Raw genomic sequence first — 19,915 nt, 5'->3', positions numbered from 1 at the left:
TGAGAGTGAGAGGAGCTGCTACAATAATGAATGCTCCAATATGAATAATTACTTCTCTGACATTGACGAATGGTTAGAACACGCCAATAAGTTCTGCAAGGCCAATAGTGAGTTGTACACAGTAGGAGATCGAACAAAAGAAGATGAAGAAGAAGAAGATGATGATATGATGAGAATCTCAGTAATATGCAAGGACTTTCTGTCTGCTCCCGAGAATGAACTTCACAACATAGCATTGCCATCCATCAGAGAAGAGAGTCCCGTCAACCAGACCCACCTCTCATCTTGCATATACCACCCACCACCCTTTAAATCTGACAACGAGCGCGCAAGGCTCTTGACTCGCCGTGAATATGGCCTCGCCAACAAACATCAGCTCGAAAGACGTGCGCGCAACAAGGCCAAGCATGCTCAGATTATGCAAACCTTGAGGCGCAAGGAAGAGGCAATCAACAACTGGGAATTACAGCAAACTAGGAAGGCCATGGACCACATGGATAAGATTCAGGTACCTTTACCCATGTCATATGTTTAGGGTTAGTGAGGTTAAAGGAACATAGCAAATAAGCAAAAGCCTTTGTTTATAATGATTTCTTCTGGAGTCTTATTTTGATTAATCATATATTGTAATTGCAGAACAAGCTGGAGAAAAAACAATTGGTGGCTTCCGCAAAAACACAAAAGAAAATATGCTCGGTGAGGGAAAAGGCAGAGAAGCAGAAGTTGAATCTGAGACGGTCGACAATGAAGAAGTTTCAACAGCTTCAATTATCAGAGAATCAGAAAAGAACCCAAACAGAGAGGTCATGGGGGCTTTGTTAGATTCAGAATATTGCATCTTCCTACCTTTATAAATGCAACTCTGTTGCTCAGTTCACTGTAAATCGTTCAACTTAGTTCATTATATGATCTTAAACACAATTCAGTGCAGTCTCCATTTTCTATCATATGATCTTAAAACACAATTCAGTGCAGTTATGTGAGCCTTGTCTGTAATAAATTGGTTTTACGATTTTTTGTCACATAAAATGTGCTCAATTGCGGAATGTTTTGATGTAATTACAGTCTAATTTAAGATGATGCAAGCATATATAAGATGATGCAAGCATATATAAGTTTGTAACATGTAAAACTCCTGTCAGAAAGCTGAAAATTTTTCAACATGATCATTTAAAATACCAGGAATCTACAGAGTACAATTTGTATATTTTGATCGACACCAATATCAACATGTACTTAATTGCAAAAAATGATTAGCCTACACACAACTAAGCAGCAGCAAAGCCATCTAATCTAATCTACTCCAATTTATGGAGTTAAACCCAACCGGAGACCATACTCTCATCCACTGGTTTTGGACCGCCGCAAGACCTAGAGACAGACTCAAAAAGTTTCTCAATCTCTGGTGCGCATCTTATGAAGGACCGGTTCCAGAAGTTATACCTCGGGTTCTGGTAAAAATACGAAAACAGTTTAGCGTTGGTTGCAAGCTACTAATGACATGCTTGAATAAAAAACAACCACAAAATCGAACATAATACCTTGATCAGCTCAATGAAAGTAATGAGCAGTCCCCAAGGATGAGGACGATTAACGATCAGCCGTTCTAACAATACTCTAGTAATTTGTTCTTGGATGATTTCCTGCGGCGGAATATAAAGGTCCAAGTTAATAAAACTCATGTTATATCTAGAAAAAAAAAACAGCATTGCGGTGAGAAACACGAACCTGGTTTGATTCCGCAAACAAGTACAGAAGGATGAAGGAGAAGTAGTGGGTGTGTGTGTTAGGGTAGCGTAGTTGGTTGGCAACGGCATTTAAGAAAAGATAGCGCCCTTCAGTGTCCAATTCCACAATTAGTGTCTGAAAAATATCCAATGCAGCACCAACAGAAAATACAGCCAAGGGGAAACCAGGTGACGCAGATTGAGCATGGGGAGATCGTCCCTGGAGTTGTTGGATTGCCTGGAAGACCATAATAACTATTTCGTGATTATCGACTCAAATGCAGAGGTATATATAAATGTGCAAGTTTCAAATTTACAATACCTGCATTCCAACATGCAACACAAGTGAGTTGATCAATGGCACATTGTAACGTGTCCCGGCAGAAGCAGCTTCATTAGGTGAAAGGAGCATCTTGTCCTTCAGCTCAGACAAAAATGGAGAATTTTGCTGTCTTGTCTGCAGAAAAAAGATTGAAGAGTTATAAAATAAATAAATGCAAGTAAAGCCCTCCAAAAAAAAAAAAAAACAATTCACAAACTAATGTTTTTTACCGTAATAACATTACGGGAATATAAATCTTTTTGTGTCGATTTGTCCTAATATTATAAATTATGGCACAAAAGATTTATAGAATCAAACTACTTTTATAAAAAGATCATAGGGATAAAAGTTTCCGTAGAAGACCCGGGTCTCCATAGAACTAATAAATAATTAATTTTAACATTCATTATCTAAAATTTGGAAAAATTTAATGTGTATAAAATAATTAATTTTCATGATCATTTCCAAATTATATGGTAACAAACCTTAAGGTATTCATCCACATCAGCCTTAATCTGCTTTGCTTTAATAGCAGCATCAACCTCCGAAAGAATCCTTGGGGATTGAGTAATTTCTTGAAGCAAATCAATCTGCAAAGAAGCAGGTCACCAAAACGTTCCAGGGAAAAAATAATAATAATAACATATATATATATCTGAGATTATAAGACCTTCAAATTGGGGGTGGATGGATCTGGCAACCTCATACTCCGCGGAAAAGCACTCAGAACAATATTCCGCATCTGTATGCAACTTGGCGGAATAACATCACAGAAGGTAAAGTGAAAGTCACATAGGAACTCAGGGAAGTCATGAAGTAGCACCAATAGCACCCTAAGAGTGCCTTTATAGAGAAAACGGACCTGACCAGAACCAGTCAGCATGTCAGAAACATTGCTAGTCTCCGTCTATATAAGGTAAAAAATAGTGATGAATATGAAAACAAACCGGATCTCCGAGTTCAGCATGTCTCAGAAAAGGCTCCATAAATTGGAAGAGATCAACAAGCAACCTTTGGATATAAGGCCAACCTTTTTGACCATTACCAGTCAGCATTTTTGGCATAAAGCTCCTGTGACTTATCAACTCAAGCCAAGCAAAACTGAAAAAACATTTCCACAAACCCAGTAAATAATTGTAAAGCAATTTAACAACAGGTGGGAAAGATGTTATCAGGAAAATAAATTCATTTTTGGTGTACACAACCTTTAAGAGATACTGGTGTGTCTTCTATTGGTGGAAGATTCAATAAAATGAACCAGAAGAAAAAATTAACACAAATAAATATCATCGGTTTTCTACAAACAGGAAGTCTCAACCCAGAAAAATAGCCATTCCACCACAACAGATCATGTGGAGTTACAAGCATATGAATAGATACTATTCCATTACTACAATTATATCGTCAAACAAGTCAGGAAAACAGCATTCTTAGGCTCACCTGAAAGCAGGAACCTTGAGGGGCTGCAAAGCATGAAAAGTATTGGCAAAAGCAATCAAAATCTGCAAAATATGAAAAATATTAGTCAAGCACACAAGTGTCTTCATTTCTTGGACAGTATCATTGGGAATGAAGAATATAAAAGAGTTAAAAAACCCACAATTTCTAAACAAATAACCTTCATAAACAGTTTAATATATACAAACCTTTGCTGAAGATTTTTAACTACGTGAATATCAACCATCATAAACAGTTTAATATATACAAACCTACCACCCATACATAACTCCTTTTACTGTTAATAATTTTTTATATTAACAAAAGACGTTTTTGTTCGTTATGTTCGAGCAAAATGTTTACTTATTGTCCCTTTATCTAATAAACAAATTAATGAGCTTAATTTTATTCAGTTTACCAATCTAGATATCATTTCATTTGAATCTCTCCCATAAAACAGTTTTAAATAGTAGTATTGTGATTTGAATGCACAAATCCATCCAAACCACTATTATTTGATAAATCATCTAAATGAAATGTGTAATGAATCAACTCAATGTAACAAATCATTTGATGAGAGCTGGTTGCCTACCCATAGCTTTCTCAATAACTTCAGTAACAGGTTATGGCAAATGCAGAAGACCAAACACAAATAAAAACAACTTCAACATAGAAACTAATAGGAAACGTTTAAAGTGACAAATACCTGGAGATTTGCACCATCAGTAACAGGTTCAAGTGAACCAAGATCTAGAAGCAAATTAATGAACAATCTGAAATACGGTCTTGGATTAAAAGAGGCCTTCTTCTCTTCTGCATCTTTTAGAATCAACCGAATAGTCACTGCAAGAATCTGTCAGAGAGTAACACATATTAGAATATCATTACAGAATTCATAAAGCCAACAGAGGAGAGAAATGAAGTTTGCCTACAGACCTTAGAAAGAAGAAAGGACTTGTTTGATCCCTGTTCAAACAAATAACAAATTAGAGAAAAGCTAAAGAAATACCCGAACCAAAAGAAAATAAAATGGCACAGTGGACCTTCAATATTGAGAAGACAAGCTTGGCATAAATATCAATTGCAATAAATGACATTGCTGGCAGCTGTTGAGAAGATTGCAATGCCCCAGAATTAATCACCTCACTGTTTAAGCAATGTGTAACAACTAGTTCCTGGAGGAAAAAAGGGAGGAAAGAAAAGTTTTATTGATAACCCTGGCCATTAATAGGAAAGTGTGACCTGTATCTTAGAGAAGATACACTACCATCAATAGCCGGAAGAAGCGATCTGTTACATCATCCCCCTTAAGGAGACCATTTTGATGTAATTGTAAGATGAAGTGAGTAGAAGCTGTATCATTCGGAGGAGGGAGTTCACATATCCGATACCATTCTGTAAACAACATGGAAACCTACAACAAATGTGGATAATAAGTAATAATTGGAAGTTTCCAATAATGTATTGTATTCCCAATTCCCACTTAACGAGAAGTTGAAACACTCTAGACATAATTAAAATATACCATAGGCAATAAATACAGAATTACAGTCAGTATCTGACAATGTATGCAAATAGCCACAAAACAAAGTATGAATTTATCTAGCAATCTCTCAGTAAAGATACCTGCTCACGGAATCCAGCAGGATCTGGTTCAACAGACTCTACAATGTTTACTTCTTCCCGGTTTGGTGCCAGCATCCCAGGACCCTGTTTTTAACAAATAGATTCAGTCAGAGTTGGAGCAGAACAAAAACTGAGTGTAAAACAACAATAACAGCTGAACCTAGTATCCTATGTATGACCTTATTGTCCCTTGATTGTCTTGCCTTATCCTCCTTTGCAGGAACACTAACAGATAGACCAGCAGGATTAACAGAAGGGTTCTTGATCATCTCAATCAGCTGTTGCAACGATTCAGGGGATCCAGGCTTTGAAGCAAGCTGAAATAAAAGATATTTGGTAAAGACGGGGCAGAGTAAAAAATGAAGACACTCGTGGACAGATACAAACCTTTGCCAAAGCATCAACAAGATTGTGAAGTTCTGAAATAACTTTCGATTCCTCAACAACCAGCATTTGAAGAAGAGAAATAGAAAACTCCGTAGCAGCCTCTGCACATTAATCCAGTGGAGTTGCATGAGTATAACAATATAAAAAGGGAAAACGATTAGAAGGTACATTCTTTTGACATACTGTTTCTTCCCCCATCAATGAGCTTTGCCATATGAACATTGTACTCGGTAAGATTTAGCAGTTCACTGCGGATCAGGCCTACAGTAATATCTTTGTTGAATTTCCTTTCTTCTTCTGAGTAAATTACCTGTAACAAGTATTCAAGAACACACTAGTTATAAACAGAACACCAACATAACTTGTATTTAAATGTCACTCATGGAGGATTAGTTAGTAGTTAACCACATCTATTTTAGATGTAAATTTGGCTAATGGCAAGCTCTTTGATCAATTTTATTGATAATTTACATTACAAAATAACATATCAGTGTCTCAAACAGGTACATAACATTAGTGGTTTTTGCACTTGGAAAAACTCTAACATCATCAGAATTATCTTAGTAGATGGAAGACACACAAATCATTAATAATAATAATAAAGGGAATTCAACATCAGAATATGCAACATTCAGCAATGCTATAGGTAGATAGAGTAAATTACATAAGGAAAAAAGGAACTAATGCCAAAAAAAATTGTAATAATGACATAACTTCATTCAAGTAAGTGAAAAACATACCCAGCTGGTAAGCTCCTTAACGGCAAGCTTGCAAACATCACGAATGGCAGTCAGGATTGCAAGATGAGCACCAACATGAGTGTTGTTGGATACATTGTCATAAAGGCCCTTGAATACCTAGTTACAAAAGTAATGACTGTGAATTTTTACAAGATACCTAGTAAACCAACCTGCGTCCTAACTGAACCTGAGTACAAGGTACAGGGCAAAAAAAAACCCAGAAGCAACAAGAAAAGGATCTACTAAAGTAACCAAGTTACGACAAAAATTCAGTGATCATTAAATTTCCTGCAGAAGAAAGTGTACCTTCTGCGCTACAGCTAAAGCTGCCTCATCTCGACTAACACATCTGAGTATGATCTCAGGAACCTCGGATATGACCCCCTAATCACAATACCCAAAACAGATATTTAGATGAGGAGAAAGAAATTATCAAAGTATGAAAATGAGAACAGCAGTAAAGATAAATATACTAATTTGGATAACAGAAGAGCTGTATACTATAGAAAAGAACCTAAACTGAACCATGACATACCTGTATTTCTGCTTCCTTGGCATCATTATTAACCAAAGCCTCCAACTAAAAAAATCAACAAAATGAAGACTCAAATAAGTGTCCTAAACAAACGGATTGATAATACTCGAAACAAATGAACTAAATCAACGATTCATGCTATGAAGGATCCTGTTTTGAATATAATTTGACCAGTAATAGGATATACAGAGAAAATATCAAGAAACCAGAAAGGTTGAGAACTACCTTTTGTGCAACCATTTGGTATTTATCCAAGGCTTCCCTTGTAGAAATAGTGGGCTCCAAGAAACTACTTCCAAGGCGCTCTACGGCACTTGATGAAACTAGTGGCTGTGAAGCTCCAGATTCCTTGCAAAATAGTACAGACGCACAGTTAGACATCATTGCGACACATATGAAGCATATGAAGTTATAATGCTTGTGAATAATTCTCACTTTCATAGCATCAGAAGTATCAACAGTGTGCAACTCAGGTGTGGAAGCAGTTGAAGGAAATGAGGCAACTGATTCTTTCTCCAAACTGTGCTGGGAAACACTGTCAGCAGCTCTAATGTGAATTGAGGAAGCACTGAGGCGTTAAATGCAGACAGTGAATACAATAAAGAATAACAGAATGTCACAGAAATAAAACGATAAAATAGTGAATAAAAGAGCAGTACCTGAAGTGTTGAGCCAAATTAGATTCCGACATATCTTCTACTGGTCGTGACACCCCTCCTTCATAGCTGGAGCTTACAGAGTAACCAGGGTTAATTTGTCCTGATACAGAACCATTAGTGCCAGCGAGACCAGCATTTCCAGATTGAACCGAAAGACCAGATGACATAGAATGTGAGCTCTGACTTGACTGATTTTGCCAGGGAAGCCGAACGAAGTCCTAACATACATAAGCAGCAATTTTACCATGCAGTGTTTCCAAAATAATTAGAAGTAACAATGAAAAGAACCATTTAAATACCTCATAGACGCGCTGCTGCGAGAGGGACAACTGACCAGGCTTGGGTCGAAGAGGCTCTGGCACAACACCCATAGAACTTTGTGTGTACAAGTTTGTATCAAAAAATGTGGAACTCATACCTTCTCGATGCTTCCTTCTCATAGAAAGTTGTTGATTAATTTCTGTATCAATGGTGGTTATTGCCTACAAAAGAGTAAACAGATATAAATGTTGAGTTAAACAGATGATACTTCTGAAGAAAAAATTCCTGTACTATTATCTCTGAGATTCAATGAAATTTCAAAAAGGAACATGAGTCCAATCTTGGTGGTTGCTGCTAGTAATGCCTATTACTAACATCAAACGTTTTAATCAAATCTATAAACATACACTGGAAAAAATCTACAAATTAGAAGTTGCAAATACTTAACAAATATTATCAGCATTATAGAAAAGAAAACCCCAGATAGTACCCAAAGCAGATGGAATACAATGGGAGAAACATTATCTACACAGTTCATAAGAACTGCAAATCTCTTATTCTTCACAGTTTATCACCCTTATGATTATTTTAGTTTGAAAAATGTTACATATCCAAAGAAAGTAGGGAACCACACCTTAAAAGCTAGCTATCAAGGTAAATACAACGTTGAGCATCCCATACTACTCCATGTTGCTTTGGGCATCACATGATACCCAAGTCACTAACACAATTCTTTACACATTCAAACAAGAAATCTTATTGGCATTAAGCAAAACTTTTTGTTTCACCCTGGCTAGTAGATTTCTAAAACTAATTATATAAGTACATATAGAAAAGAATAAGGTAAGGCAGTCCAAATAGTCTCTACTACAGAACAAAAAGCTTGACACATTAGTGATAAAATTTGTTCATGCATATCATTAGTCCATTAGTATGTGTTAAAACCACATCAACCTTAAGTCCTTAACATGTAAATGCCTCTAAATAAAGTGTTAGAGCTACGAATAAGCAAGACAAATAATAACCTTCTCCAGACCACAGCATTGCCACACTAACCATAACCACAAGACAACTATCACAAACTTTCAGTAGATCTAACCTTATCGGTAGCAGCCTGCTCAATGACTGCACAACCAAGATCAAGATTATCATTGGTGACAAGTTGCACAGCTTGCTCCAAAATTTCATTTGCAATATTTAAATTCTGAAGTGAAATTCTTAGTTGACTTGATATTGATGCCCTTAAAGGTTCCTAGAAGAGAGAGAAATAAGACAAACTGCAGACTAAACAGAAACATATACTAAATAATAATACATTGCTTAGATGTTCTACAATCAAACAGCATAAAACTGAATGTTGGATTTCAGAGCTATACTTTGCATGTAACATGAGCTAAGCTCCCAGCCAGACTGGCAACCATCAGGTGTGCAGCATTTACTATGCGTGTCTCGTCTGATTCCATGGCATAATCCTGCAAAATAAACAAATACACAAATAAAGAAAGACAAACTGAGCAACTGCTTTTCCTGTCTCATACTTTCAGTTTTGTTATACCAAGAGCTTCACATCAGTTTCAATATACATGATTGTAAGGAACAAGGATGACAATACTACTTCATGACTTTTAGCTATCAAATTTCACAACAATCACCACTTCTCCCACTAAATAGATAGTAACAAAATTTTAGAAAAGAAATTATGAACGTTATAAAATATATGAACATTCGCTGACAATGAGCAAATTAGGAATCCTCAGGTAAGAATAAAATCTGGGAAAGTTATAATATCAACCTTTAAAACAAGCTCCTTTGTTGTTTGTGTAGCTATGGAAACACTACGCTGCACAATACTAGATACTATCTCTTTGATAGCTCTCTCCATTGCAATAGGTACAGCCCTGTTATAACAGAACAAACTTAGTATGCCATACAAATTCAAACAAGCAATGGAAATTATTGAGAGCGACATACCTCTGAAAATGCATTTGCAACCCAAAACCACTAAGCTTCTGATTGATAATAAGATGAGTTGCAATATTAGGTATCTGTGATGGGAGCTATAAGCAAAAGACAGTTAATAAACTTGGTTGAAATCAGCATCCCTTAAGCCGAAAAAAAAAATCGAAGAAATAACAGAAAACTTTTACATTCCACACCTGGCTAAGGGAAAAAGGTACAGGCGTAGGAGTTGCTTGTAATAGTCCTTGAGCAGATGGAAGTTGATCAGACAAGCCTAGAGGTGTTACCTTTTCATCCTCCATCAAGGCTCCAGTGGAAATATGAAGTGGACTAGCGTACTAATTCATTAACAGACACTCAGGGAAACAATTTATAGATTGGGAGGGGGGAAAGAAATAGGTATTCAACCCCAAAAGCATGTAAAAACAAACCTGAGAGAGTAAATGAGGATGTGCCCCAGTATTAGATGGATTGGTAACTTCAAGTGGTAACTCCACTTGATTTACTGGCTGTATAAGGCTAGATTTTATATCAGACATCATTTGTGCTTGAGACGCCCCAACATCTTTATTGGAGAAATCAGGATTCCCTTCAATTTCTCTTTTCCGATCCTTCAGGAGAGAAGTTGGCGTAACATCCTTCATATCCACACTAAGATTTTTGAACAACACCTGTATAGCACAAGGATATGAATAAATCGGTACAAGAGAGCGGCAACTATGACCATAATATCCAGAAAAGGAAATAAAATAACTATGACCTCTATGTCAAATTTGAGGTTCATTTTCAAGTTTGGCATTGAATAAATCTCAGCAAGCAATCCCAGAATGCCCATCGTCCAAGGATTAGGGGGTTGATATGCAAGACTGCTTTGGCATGGTTCAAGGACCTACAGCATTTACTGAATCATGATATAGCACAAGATGGAAGAAAACCATCGCAACAGTTTATTACAATCATAAACTATACCTTTGAAGTAAATGGGATAACAGCTATCATCAGCCCCTTCTCATATGCCTACATCGCAACATATTGATAACCAAATCAGCAAACAAGCAGCTGAAACACCATCAGCCCTTGGAGTATACACAAAATGATAATTACCTCTATAATCAAAGATTTCGGGTCTATTTCACGAGCCCTCAAAACCTGATTCCGCCCAATTGTTAACTTTCCAAGCCAGCTTCCCAGATTTTTAAGCAAAGAGCGTTCTTCTGAACTAGACTTTATGAGCTCAGATCCTAAAAGAACCTGAGAGTACACAAACACGGGATGTTAATTCAAATTTCAACATATATTCACTTCAAACAATCAGGGAACGACAATTCACAAACCTTGCAATTTTCATAGGTTGCCTGCACAATCTCTTTGTTCAAAGCCTTTGAATTGACTTTATCTAGGAATTTCAGGTACAAGTCATGGAAATTTGGCTCAATGCTCGCTCTGTCAGTATTCAAAGTATCAATTGATAGTTTGGCATAAGATCAAGTGAACAAAAGTACAAATACAAGAGGACTACTGTATCCATACTGTTAGGCATGTAGCCACATACAAGAACAATAAGAAGATTTTTACCAAAACACCACTAGAAAATTCATCTCTGAATGAAATCATTTATCCTACAGTTCTTACATAAAACTTAAGAACCGGAGAGTGATGAAAAAGGAAATCTTGAAGTGGACTCATCTTAATTCAGACTCGTGGTTTCCAGGATTGGCAGATCAATTGTGCACTATTAGTTCAGTTTAATTCGGTTCAAATTGAGTAGACTCAAAATATCTAAGAAATCAACATTATTAATAAAATATTTTATATTGCACGGTTACATATCAAAGGTAATTTTATTCCCTAGTGGCACTCTGGATAGCTCTCCGGTAAAATGAGAACTCAAAATTGACCTAAAACAAATTTTGACCTTCTAAAATACATTTAAACCCATATTTCAATTTTATTACCGCAGTGCCCAACTGTCCACTCAAACTCCAGCAATGCAATTAATCATATTGAAAATAACAATTACACTCATTTCTGTGGAATATATCCATACACATTGATCAGAATAGATACAACTCTTTTAGGCATCCCATCATATGCTTTATGAAGTATACTAACCTTTTCATAACCATATACTGTGCAAACCATGGATAGTACTGCTCTTTCAAGATTTCAGTGAATTCTTTTGCTTTAGCTTCGATATTTGCAGTAGATATATTATTAATTATAAATGATATCTTGTCCTGAACCTCTGACCCTGGAGCCTGTTAAATGCATTAAGAAAAAGAGGATTACATTGAACCAAACAAAGACAAAATTAACATTTATATACATTAGAATGGGATATGAGTAGAACATAAGTAAAATGACTAGGAATCTAAACAGCTGAACACATAAGACCACATCTCATGAAAGCAACCAACGTGATCAACTTGTAAATGGCTAGATCACCTCGATGGGAGTTTCTCTTTTCTCAGCAGCTGCAACCAAAGTTTCAATGTTCAAGGCTGATCCAAACCCTACATAATGGACAGTTCCAAGAAGCAAAGTGAATCTTCAGAAAATGAAAGAAGAAAGATGCACAATATCTATTGCCAATCAACCAGAATCATTCACAAGGGAGTGAAGGGACAGAAATATACTGGTTGAAGTAGCTCCTCGCGAAGGACGAACAAAACCAGGAGAAGATAACATCGACGATGCGCTGCCAGTGCTATGTAGCTGCAGTGAGATACAAAATAAACTAGCAGTAACAACAAAGAAAAAATACCAAGAAAAACAAACAACCACACACATATACATAACAGTAACATTCACATCATGCCCGGAATTCTGAAACAAGAGACAAGTATAGTACCTTATTACTACTAGAAGTATCAGCAGGAGTAACTGCTGAAGATTGCCCTACAGATGATAAGATCGGTTTTACATCAGTGGATGAACCAACAGAGGCTTTGTGACGATCATCCAAGGGAATATCACGCCTCTGTTGAAGCTGCAGTGATATATGTTGCTGCCCAGGCTGGATGACACCAGAGCCATTGAGCTGCTGCAAGGACACAAGAAAGACACGTCACCTCAGTATGATAGTGAGAAAATAAAGAAAAAGGTCAATCTACCAACAGGGAAGTATAATAAGAAAACAAACACATTCACAGAAATAAGACATCAGTGCTCATAACTTTGCATGCAAATCCATTTTAGCTTCATTGTCCAATACCCTAACATAGAAGGAAGAAATTAGATTACTTTTACCTCCACATGCCCTAACATAGTTTGTGCAGAATTATGGTTACTAATAAGTGAAGCATGGTTCACCCCGTCCACATCTGCATGACCAGCAGAAATCCTGGCAAGAGCCTGTTCAATGAAAGTGACAATTTCTGAATGTGTGCTGCGCAAATGGGAAATTTGCAGAATGTGATTGCAATACTGAGGCCACTCAATAAGGCGGTCCACAAACTGCTCCAAAGCCAGACTTCCAAACGTAAACATCTGCAATATATGGATGGAATATCAAATAAAACATCATACGTAGACTTGAGCAAATCCACTAGTAAACACCACAAACCTTTGAATCTGCAGGCTTGCGTAACGAATCAAGAACATATCGAAGAGCAATCCCCAGAGACAGATGAGTCACAAGATGATGCTTTATGATGGAACCTGGCATGTATTAAGAAACAATGTAACATAAATACAGAACTAGAAAATCAAAAAATAACATGTATTTCAACAACTGAGCAAAGTGAAACCTGAAGCAATCAAATACTCAAAACACCTAGTTTAGCAATGTACACCAATATGGTGAAAAAAAAACCTCTTAATTGTTTTTCACATTTAGATTTCTAACATAGCAATAGATTTTACAACTGAGTAGAGTCAAGTACTACAGACAACAAAACATTATAGCCCAACAAGATAGAAATACAAATTCTTAGAGGAAGTATAAGCCAGGCATTGCCACTAATAAATTTTAGACAAACCTAAGTCACAGAATGAAATTGTTGCATAGTATCTATTTTTTTAAAAAAAAAAACAAAAACAAAACAAAACAAAACAAAAAACAGAAGAAAACAAAAAACAACTAAATGGTGGTGTAAATGGCTGCTGCAATCAAATTATATTACACAGGTGAGCCTCTTAGCTTGGCAAAAGACCCACTTAGGTCAATTCCAAATCTGTTATCAAGCTCTAGTTGGCACAATTCATTGAATTATACTATTTCTCATCACAAGTATCAGAATAAATATAAAAGCATAATTTATTTCTTCGTTATTTTATTTTGAAAAAAAAAATAATAATGGTAAAAAAAAGGTGACAAGTTAAACATTTCCCTACCTCAAAATCGAGAAGCTTAGATTAGCTAGAATTATGGGGAAATATCCAAATAGGCTTGAAAGCAAGTTTAAAAAGTAAATAAATAAATAACCTTGGCTGGAGCTCAAATTCATTTAATTATTGTTCAAGGCTTTCAAGCTCAAGTGCTCAAGACATATGTGACAAATCCAATTAAATATTTAAAAAACAAATACTATTTCATAGTTGATCAAAAGACATATAATTTACCAAGCAATGCAATTTACTAACCCAGGTCTTAAGTTTCCTAGCAGAACACAACACATCAAGATAGTAACAATCATTTTGGCACTAGCCAATAGAAATGAGTTACATTCAACATCCGTAATGCTAAAAGAAAAACTTACCAAAGAGAACTGCAGCAATTTTGAGTTGCCTTTCAGGATATTTCGGAAAAAATTTATACTCCTCAAACAAGTTTCCAATCATGCAATCAAAAATTGATTTCTCCCTGATAATTAACATCAATATTGCCAGCACATTAGAAGCTAATCATAGACCAGATAATATTTGCATGAATGGGTAATAAACAGCATTTAAGAGAATGGATAGTCATTTGTTCATTCTTCATACATGATTCATAACAAGCATATAAAAACTTTAAAAAATGTCACCTCTTCACAGAAGATTCCTTGAACCGGGCAAGCATTTGCACCATTGCATTGATGGTTAACAGATCAGAAAACATCTGATGGAAGTACGAGTTTGCTTCATGTTCAATGTCATCCGAATATCCATCAGAGGTAGATGAATCTGCAGGCGCACCATTTTGCAGTCTTGGGTTTGAATCTATCATAGATACCTGCAACCTCTCCAGCTCCTCAGAAAGTTGACTAGAGTTAACAAAGTCGGTATGAGATTTCAGAACCTGTAATTAAACATCATTAGACACAAATCCCATAAAAGCAGGTAAAGGAAGGGACAAGCAGAGAAACCAAATGATTGAAGTACAGAACCTTCAAGAAGGTAGGAGTAGTCTCAGCATAAAGATTCAGAACAGCACCAGACTGATGAAAAGATTTACCAGATAAGCTCTGTGATCTACCAAAATGGATATCTTTTACGAATTTGAGGCACTCCTGTGAAATAAGATAAGTGTTAACTACTTTCCTTTCTGTTAGAATAAATTCAGCAGGAGTTCAAATTAAAAAGAACAAGACCAAATGAATGCATACATTTTACTGTACTAGTTATTAAAGACAACGAATGAGGGAAGGAAAATTACCTCAAAGAAGACATCCTTGTACATAGATAAGTTGTTACTCAGCCACTTCTCAAGGTCAAGGAATTCTTTTCTTGAAGCAACAGCTGCTAATCTTATACTATAATAGGAGGGAATGACTTCCAGTACCGATGATAGAATCTGTATATAATAAACAGATAAAACTATAATCTACTGTTAAGAATGGCAAATAACAACAAAAGCTCCAGCTTGCTTTTCAAAGGTTAGTGGTTTGAAGCCAAACTGCAAATATAATTAAGAGATGCTCAACAAAAGCAAGGATTGGTTATTATAAACAATTTTTTATACAAAAACAAGAAAATCCATCATAAATGAAAGCAATCTTGTTAAGACTGAATAGCAATCCAAAAAACCCACGTTTCACATGAGAAATACCTTTAGCTCCTGGCAGATGTCAACAATTCTTGTAACACTGTCCAGGTCATTGTTTTGGGAATCAATAACCCCTCGTAAGACCAGATTAGGATTAGCATGCCATAGATGTTGAATCATTCCACTACCTCCAGCACTCTTTAGTATCATGGGGAAAACAACTAGAGATACTTCATGTTGGAAGAGGTTGTAAGCAGTCTGCAAGAGCAACATATGCAAACTTCATAATAAGAGGTACAGAATAAAAGGATAAACAGCAGAAATGACTATGAATTCAGGAAAATTGTACATTAATGTGTGCCATCCCTAGAAGCAAGACTTCAGGACAGTGTTTCAGGGGATAATCAAGTATCAACCGAACATAACTGGCATGACCCTTCTCAGCTAGCTGGCAGAGAACATCCAGAAGGTCAAGACACAGCCATGCATGATTAGCATGTCCATTTTGAAGCTTGAGGCCATTAATCGCATCATTATATGCCTGCAACATGATTTCACATTTCAAAAATGGAGATGATGTGAACAAGAAACAGTAATCGTGTAGGCAGAGCAATCAGACCAGCAGCCTTGTAGAGTGCGCGAAGGTAAACACTTCCGGTGGTGCTGATGCAGCATATTTTAGGAAAGATAGCTGACCCTCAGTATTCTTCCACACAGATCCACAGATGGCATGGAGAGGAAACGGCTCCTGCTAGGTTCAATTTCAAAAATGTCAGAATTTTGAGCTGAAGATTTGCATGTTAATCAATTAAACACCAGGGGGAAGTCTGTGTAGTTCTGATGCCATACCTTACAGGCATGTCTATACACAGACATCAGAAAACAGAATGCTTCTTCACTAGGAAGGAAAAATCCTTCATGATCAAGATTTTCAATAACCCGTACCCAGTTGGTTTGAGGTGCCTGTATCAGAAACCAGAGAGAAGGTAAGGACTGTAATCGTGTATTCAAATTTGAAGAACAGAATTAAAAATTCAGAAAATCATGGAACTTTTAAGTGAATTGACGAGAACTCACAAGCTGCTTGATTGTATCTATCAACACATCAATGTTCCAAGAGTTCGGCAGTGGCAACTCAGACAAGTTATTGTATCCAAGGGCTGCACCAAAAGTTAAGAATGTACACTGGTTGTCCTCCAGCCCTGCATGGGTACGAGCAATAGCACCAAGTAATTTAGAGAGGGCACTGTCAGTTAAAGGTAAGAAAAGTGACAAGATCTCCTTGCACTGAGAGACGTCAACTGTGCACCCATAGCCTAGTTCCTTCACAATATCTCCCATGTTCATTTCCTTCTGTATGTCTGCCAAAATAGCATCAAAATCATTTTCTACAGAATCATGGAACAACTCCATATTCCTGCAGAAGAAAATGGATGTCAGTAGACAAGCAACTTATAAGACAATAGCAGATATGGCAAGTTGGCAACATCAGAATCAAATGCTTAAATAAATAATGCAGAACATAAAATAATATTCCAAATAGTTTCGAACCCAGCCTTATCATTGATATTGATAAGTGATGAAAATGATTGGCAGGTAGTCAAAGTATATTAAATAGAATACAGACAGCTACTGTAATTAACATGACTATACACCCGAATTGTCTTCTAGAGACTAGAATCATCTATAACATAAGAATTATTAATGAGGTGATCACCTCAAAAAATCAGCCTCGTGCATCTCATCGGGTAGCAGCGGATTCAGAACAAAAGGTGGGGTGTCCTTGAACTGCACCAATGCTAATATCTGCATAAAGGAATCTACATGCTTGGAGAGACCCTCTGATTGCTTGAGGAACATGATAATATTGTGAATTTGTTCATGGCAACTCAAAGCACCAGGATTGGCATGCAATTCCTCAATCTGAGCCATGCAAAATTTCTTGCCTAAAATGATGACAATGATGATGATGAGGAGGAGGAGGATAATAATAATAAAAAAAACAAGGCAAATTTTGTTCACAAGAAAATGGCCATGAATCTAACATCTTGAAAAGACAACAGTATTTGAAAAGTGAAATACATGTAGGAAACCATTAAGCAATAACCGAAGTTAGAAAATAACATGCTACTTACCAGATAACCTGGTTTCAGGATTTTCAGAATCAGATAATGCAAGACTGATGGTAATTTTTTCCAGTAAAGACAACTGTAGTCCATTACAAAAATTTGCTAGAAAGTTTTCGTTGATGTCTATATTCTTCATTGACTCCGAAAACACCGTGCTAAAGTTTGGTTTGTCCAGGAGGTGCTTTATGACTGCCCCAAGAATTGGCTCATACTTCACATCTTTCAAATCTCTCCTGACATAATTAAAGTGATCAAAGCATGTCTGAAGCAGCAAAATGCATCCAATGGTTCCAAACTCAGCAAACTGTGAGTGCAAGAAAGTGAGCGTCAAAAATCAAATCAATATGTCTGATAAACAATGCAGATAAAACTCAAATATGAATGTAAATTGTAAATTGTAAAATGTAAAGTAGTATAAAATATAACATCCTGAAACAAATCTACTCAGGCCAGCCGAGGTCATAGTTTTCCCTTAATATTTTCACAAGAAAGTGAAGAGAATAATAGCAGAACATCTTTAGATAAGATTGAGGGCGCACACTAGAACACATGAAATATGTCACATTTACAAGTTTCAACTATCAGAAGGAACATGAAACAATGGAACTTCATCATTGCAACCTAACTCAAGGCTACACCTATCATCTCTTCTACCAGGTAAGCTCATCAATCAACCATTTCATTCTCCAAATCACCAAAACTAAAGGCAGTAGTGAAAGAGACCCTAGATGACTGATCCGTGCCACAGGAAGATAGCATATGTTAAATAGCATTTCAGCTAGGCATGCTAATAACGCGAGCAATGGAGGAAAAACACAGTGATCATTTATAATGTTGCAAACATGTCAAAAAGATTTATGCAGAAAACAGACCAACAGAAACCCAAAATGATCCAGCATCACAAATTTTATAGAGCATATTTAGTTGCAATAGACCCAATATTTTAACCCAGTCCCATAAACGAAATCATAATTGTTTGGCAACCCCACATCAAAAAGCAAGAAACTTCACAAACAACAACGCATCATGAACACAAAAAGTTGAAGCATAGCTAGAGATTTAAACATGAAACTTTAGAGAGAGAGAGACCCAAGAAAAGGAAGTAAGCAAAATTCGAATTTAAGTTTACGAACAAAGCAAAACCTAGAAATAAAGTGCGAACACGAAAAGGAAGAGAGATGAAAGCGGGAAATTGAATCGGGAATGGAAGAGTGAGTACCTGAGAGAGTTGATGGAGAACGGAGTCAAAGTTGACTTCGTTCAAGGAGGTGAGCAAGAAGCGAATCTGGTTGGGAGCTGCGGAGGAGAGGATGGTGGGGGCCATGGCGGTGAGGGAGGGTTGGGATTCGACGGCGGTCATCAATCAAAGAGTGAACAGAGAAGGCAACAACAATGTGTGAGGGAGAGAGAGAAGAGAAGGAGAAAAGAGAGTGAAGAAGGGATTTGGGGTGAGGTCAGGTTTTTTGCTTCTGGCTATGAGAAGTTGGGAACGAAAAGTGCTGTGCTGTGCTGTGCTGTGTTGCTAAGAGAATAGAGACTCTGATTAGTGATTATGTATGTCGTTTTGTATTGAGCTTCTCTCTCACTCTCACCTTTTCTTACTTCATCTCCTCCCTTCTTTCAATTTTTTGGATTATGAGGCTTGGGCCACTTTCTATTATTGGGCCATATTCATCATCCTATCACTTCATTTGTCTGGCAACTAAAAACATGGGTAAATTACCAGTTAGCTGTTGTATACTTTTTTTTTACTTAAATTAAATCTGACCAAGACCAAAAAAAAAAATTAAATCTGACCCCATTTTTTTAAAAAAAATTAAATCTGATCTATTTCAAACCAAAGTGAGTTGTGTGGCTAAGGCATGTGATGTAGTGACAAAAGTGTTTGCCTCAAATTAAGCCATCCTAGGTTCAAATCCTAGCAGGAGTGGCTAGGTTACTGGTAGTGGTAGTGAGTGACTCTCAACAAGTATTAAGAATTTAAATTTTGTTCTTAATATGAAGTTATGTACTGGTCCATAAATTTTTAAATGAAATTTAGATTCATGATACATTAATTTTTAATTTATCAAATTGAAGAATAACATACGAAAAATAAAATATGACTAAAGTTTCTTCTGTATATGAAATAACGTATAAACCAATAATAAATTTTTAAATGAAGTTTAGATTCATGACAAATTAATCTTTAATCTATCAAATTGAAGAATAACATACAAAAAATA

General features: G+C 36.4%; 1 protein-coding gene across 2 annotated transcripts; it reads right to left on the bottom strand.

The window, feature by feature from the left end:
* Positions 1-1,153: 1,153 nt before the first annotated feature.
* Positions 1,154-19,193, bottom strand: LOC130961473 (uncharacterized). 2 transcript variants are annotated; one of them, XM_057887397.1, is made up of 51 exons: positions 18,910-19,193; positions 17,697-17,994; positions 17,279-17,507; positions 16,639-16,978; positions 16,411-16,524; positions 16,181-16,309; positions 15,911-16,102; positions 15,625-15,819; positions 15,232-15,369; positions 14,963-15,085; positions 14,621-14,874; positions 14,354-14,457; positions 13,219-13,313; positions 12,903-13,142; positions 12,505-12,696; positions 12,290-12,368; positions 12,099-12,166; positions 11,766-11,911; positions 10,988-11,096; positions 10,758-10,904; positions 10,623-10,670; positions 10,414-10,542; positions 10,085-10,324; positions 9,851-9,991; positions 9,666-9,751; positions 9,487-9,592; positions 9,071-9,166; positions 8,794-8,946; positions 7,733-7,915; positions 7,434-7,651; positions 7,210-7,342; positions 7,000-7,122; positions 6,775-6,819; positions 6,546-6,623; positions 6,240-6,356; positions 5,683-5,809; positions 5,500-5,600; positions 5,292-5,429; positions 5,113-5,196; positions 4,754-4,900; positions 4,530-4,661; positions 4,423-4,452; positions 4,193-4,339; positions 3,490-3,551; positions 2,997-3,150; positions 2,720-2,911; positions 2,535-2,639; positions 2,050-2,184; positions 1,729-1,965; positions 1,542-1,643; positions 1,154-1,451 (listed from the first exon to the last, which is right to left on the bottom strand). In XM_057887397.1, exons 1-51 carry the CDS (start codon positions 19,048-19,050, stop codon positions 1,317-1,319), a joined length of 7,257 nt encoding a protein of 2,418 aa, XP_057743380.1. In that variant the 5' UTR covers positions 19,051-19,193; the 3' UTR covers positions 1,154-1,316. The 2 variants fall into 2 exon arrangements, with proteins under 2 accessions (XP_057743380.1, XP_057743381.1); XM_057887398.1 differs by having other exon boundaries at positions 12,505-12,693.
* Positions 19,194-19,915: the final 722 nt, after the last annotated feature.

The sequence above is a fragment of the Arachis stenosperma genome, chromosome 2 (assembly GCF_014773155.1).
Source record: "Arachis stenosperma cultivar V10309 chromosome 2, arast.V10309.gnm1.PFL2, whole genome shotgun sequence".
Classification (NCBI taxonomy): domain Eukaryota; kingdom Viridiplantae; phylum Streptophyta; class Magnoliopsida; order Fabales; family Fabaceae; genus Arachis; species Arachis stenosperma.
This window is presented reverse-complemented; position numbering and strand designations above follow the sequence as displayed.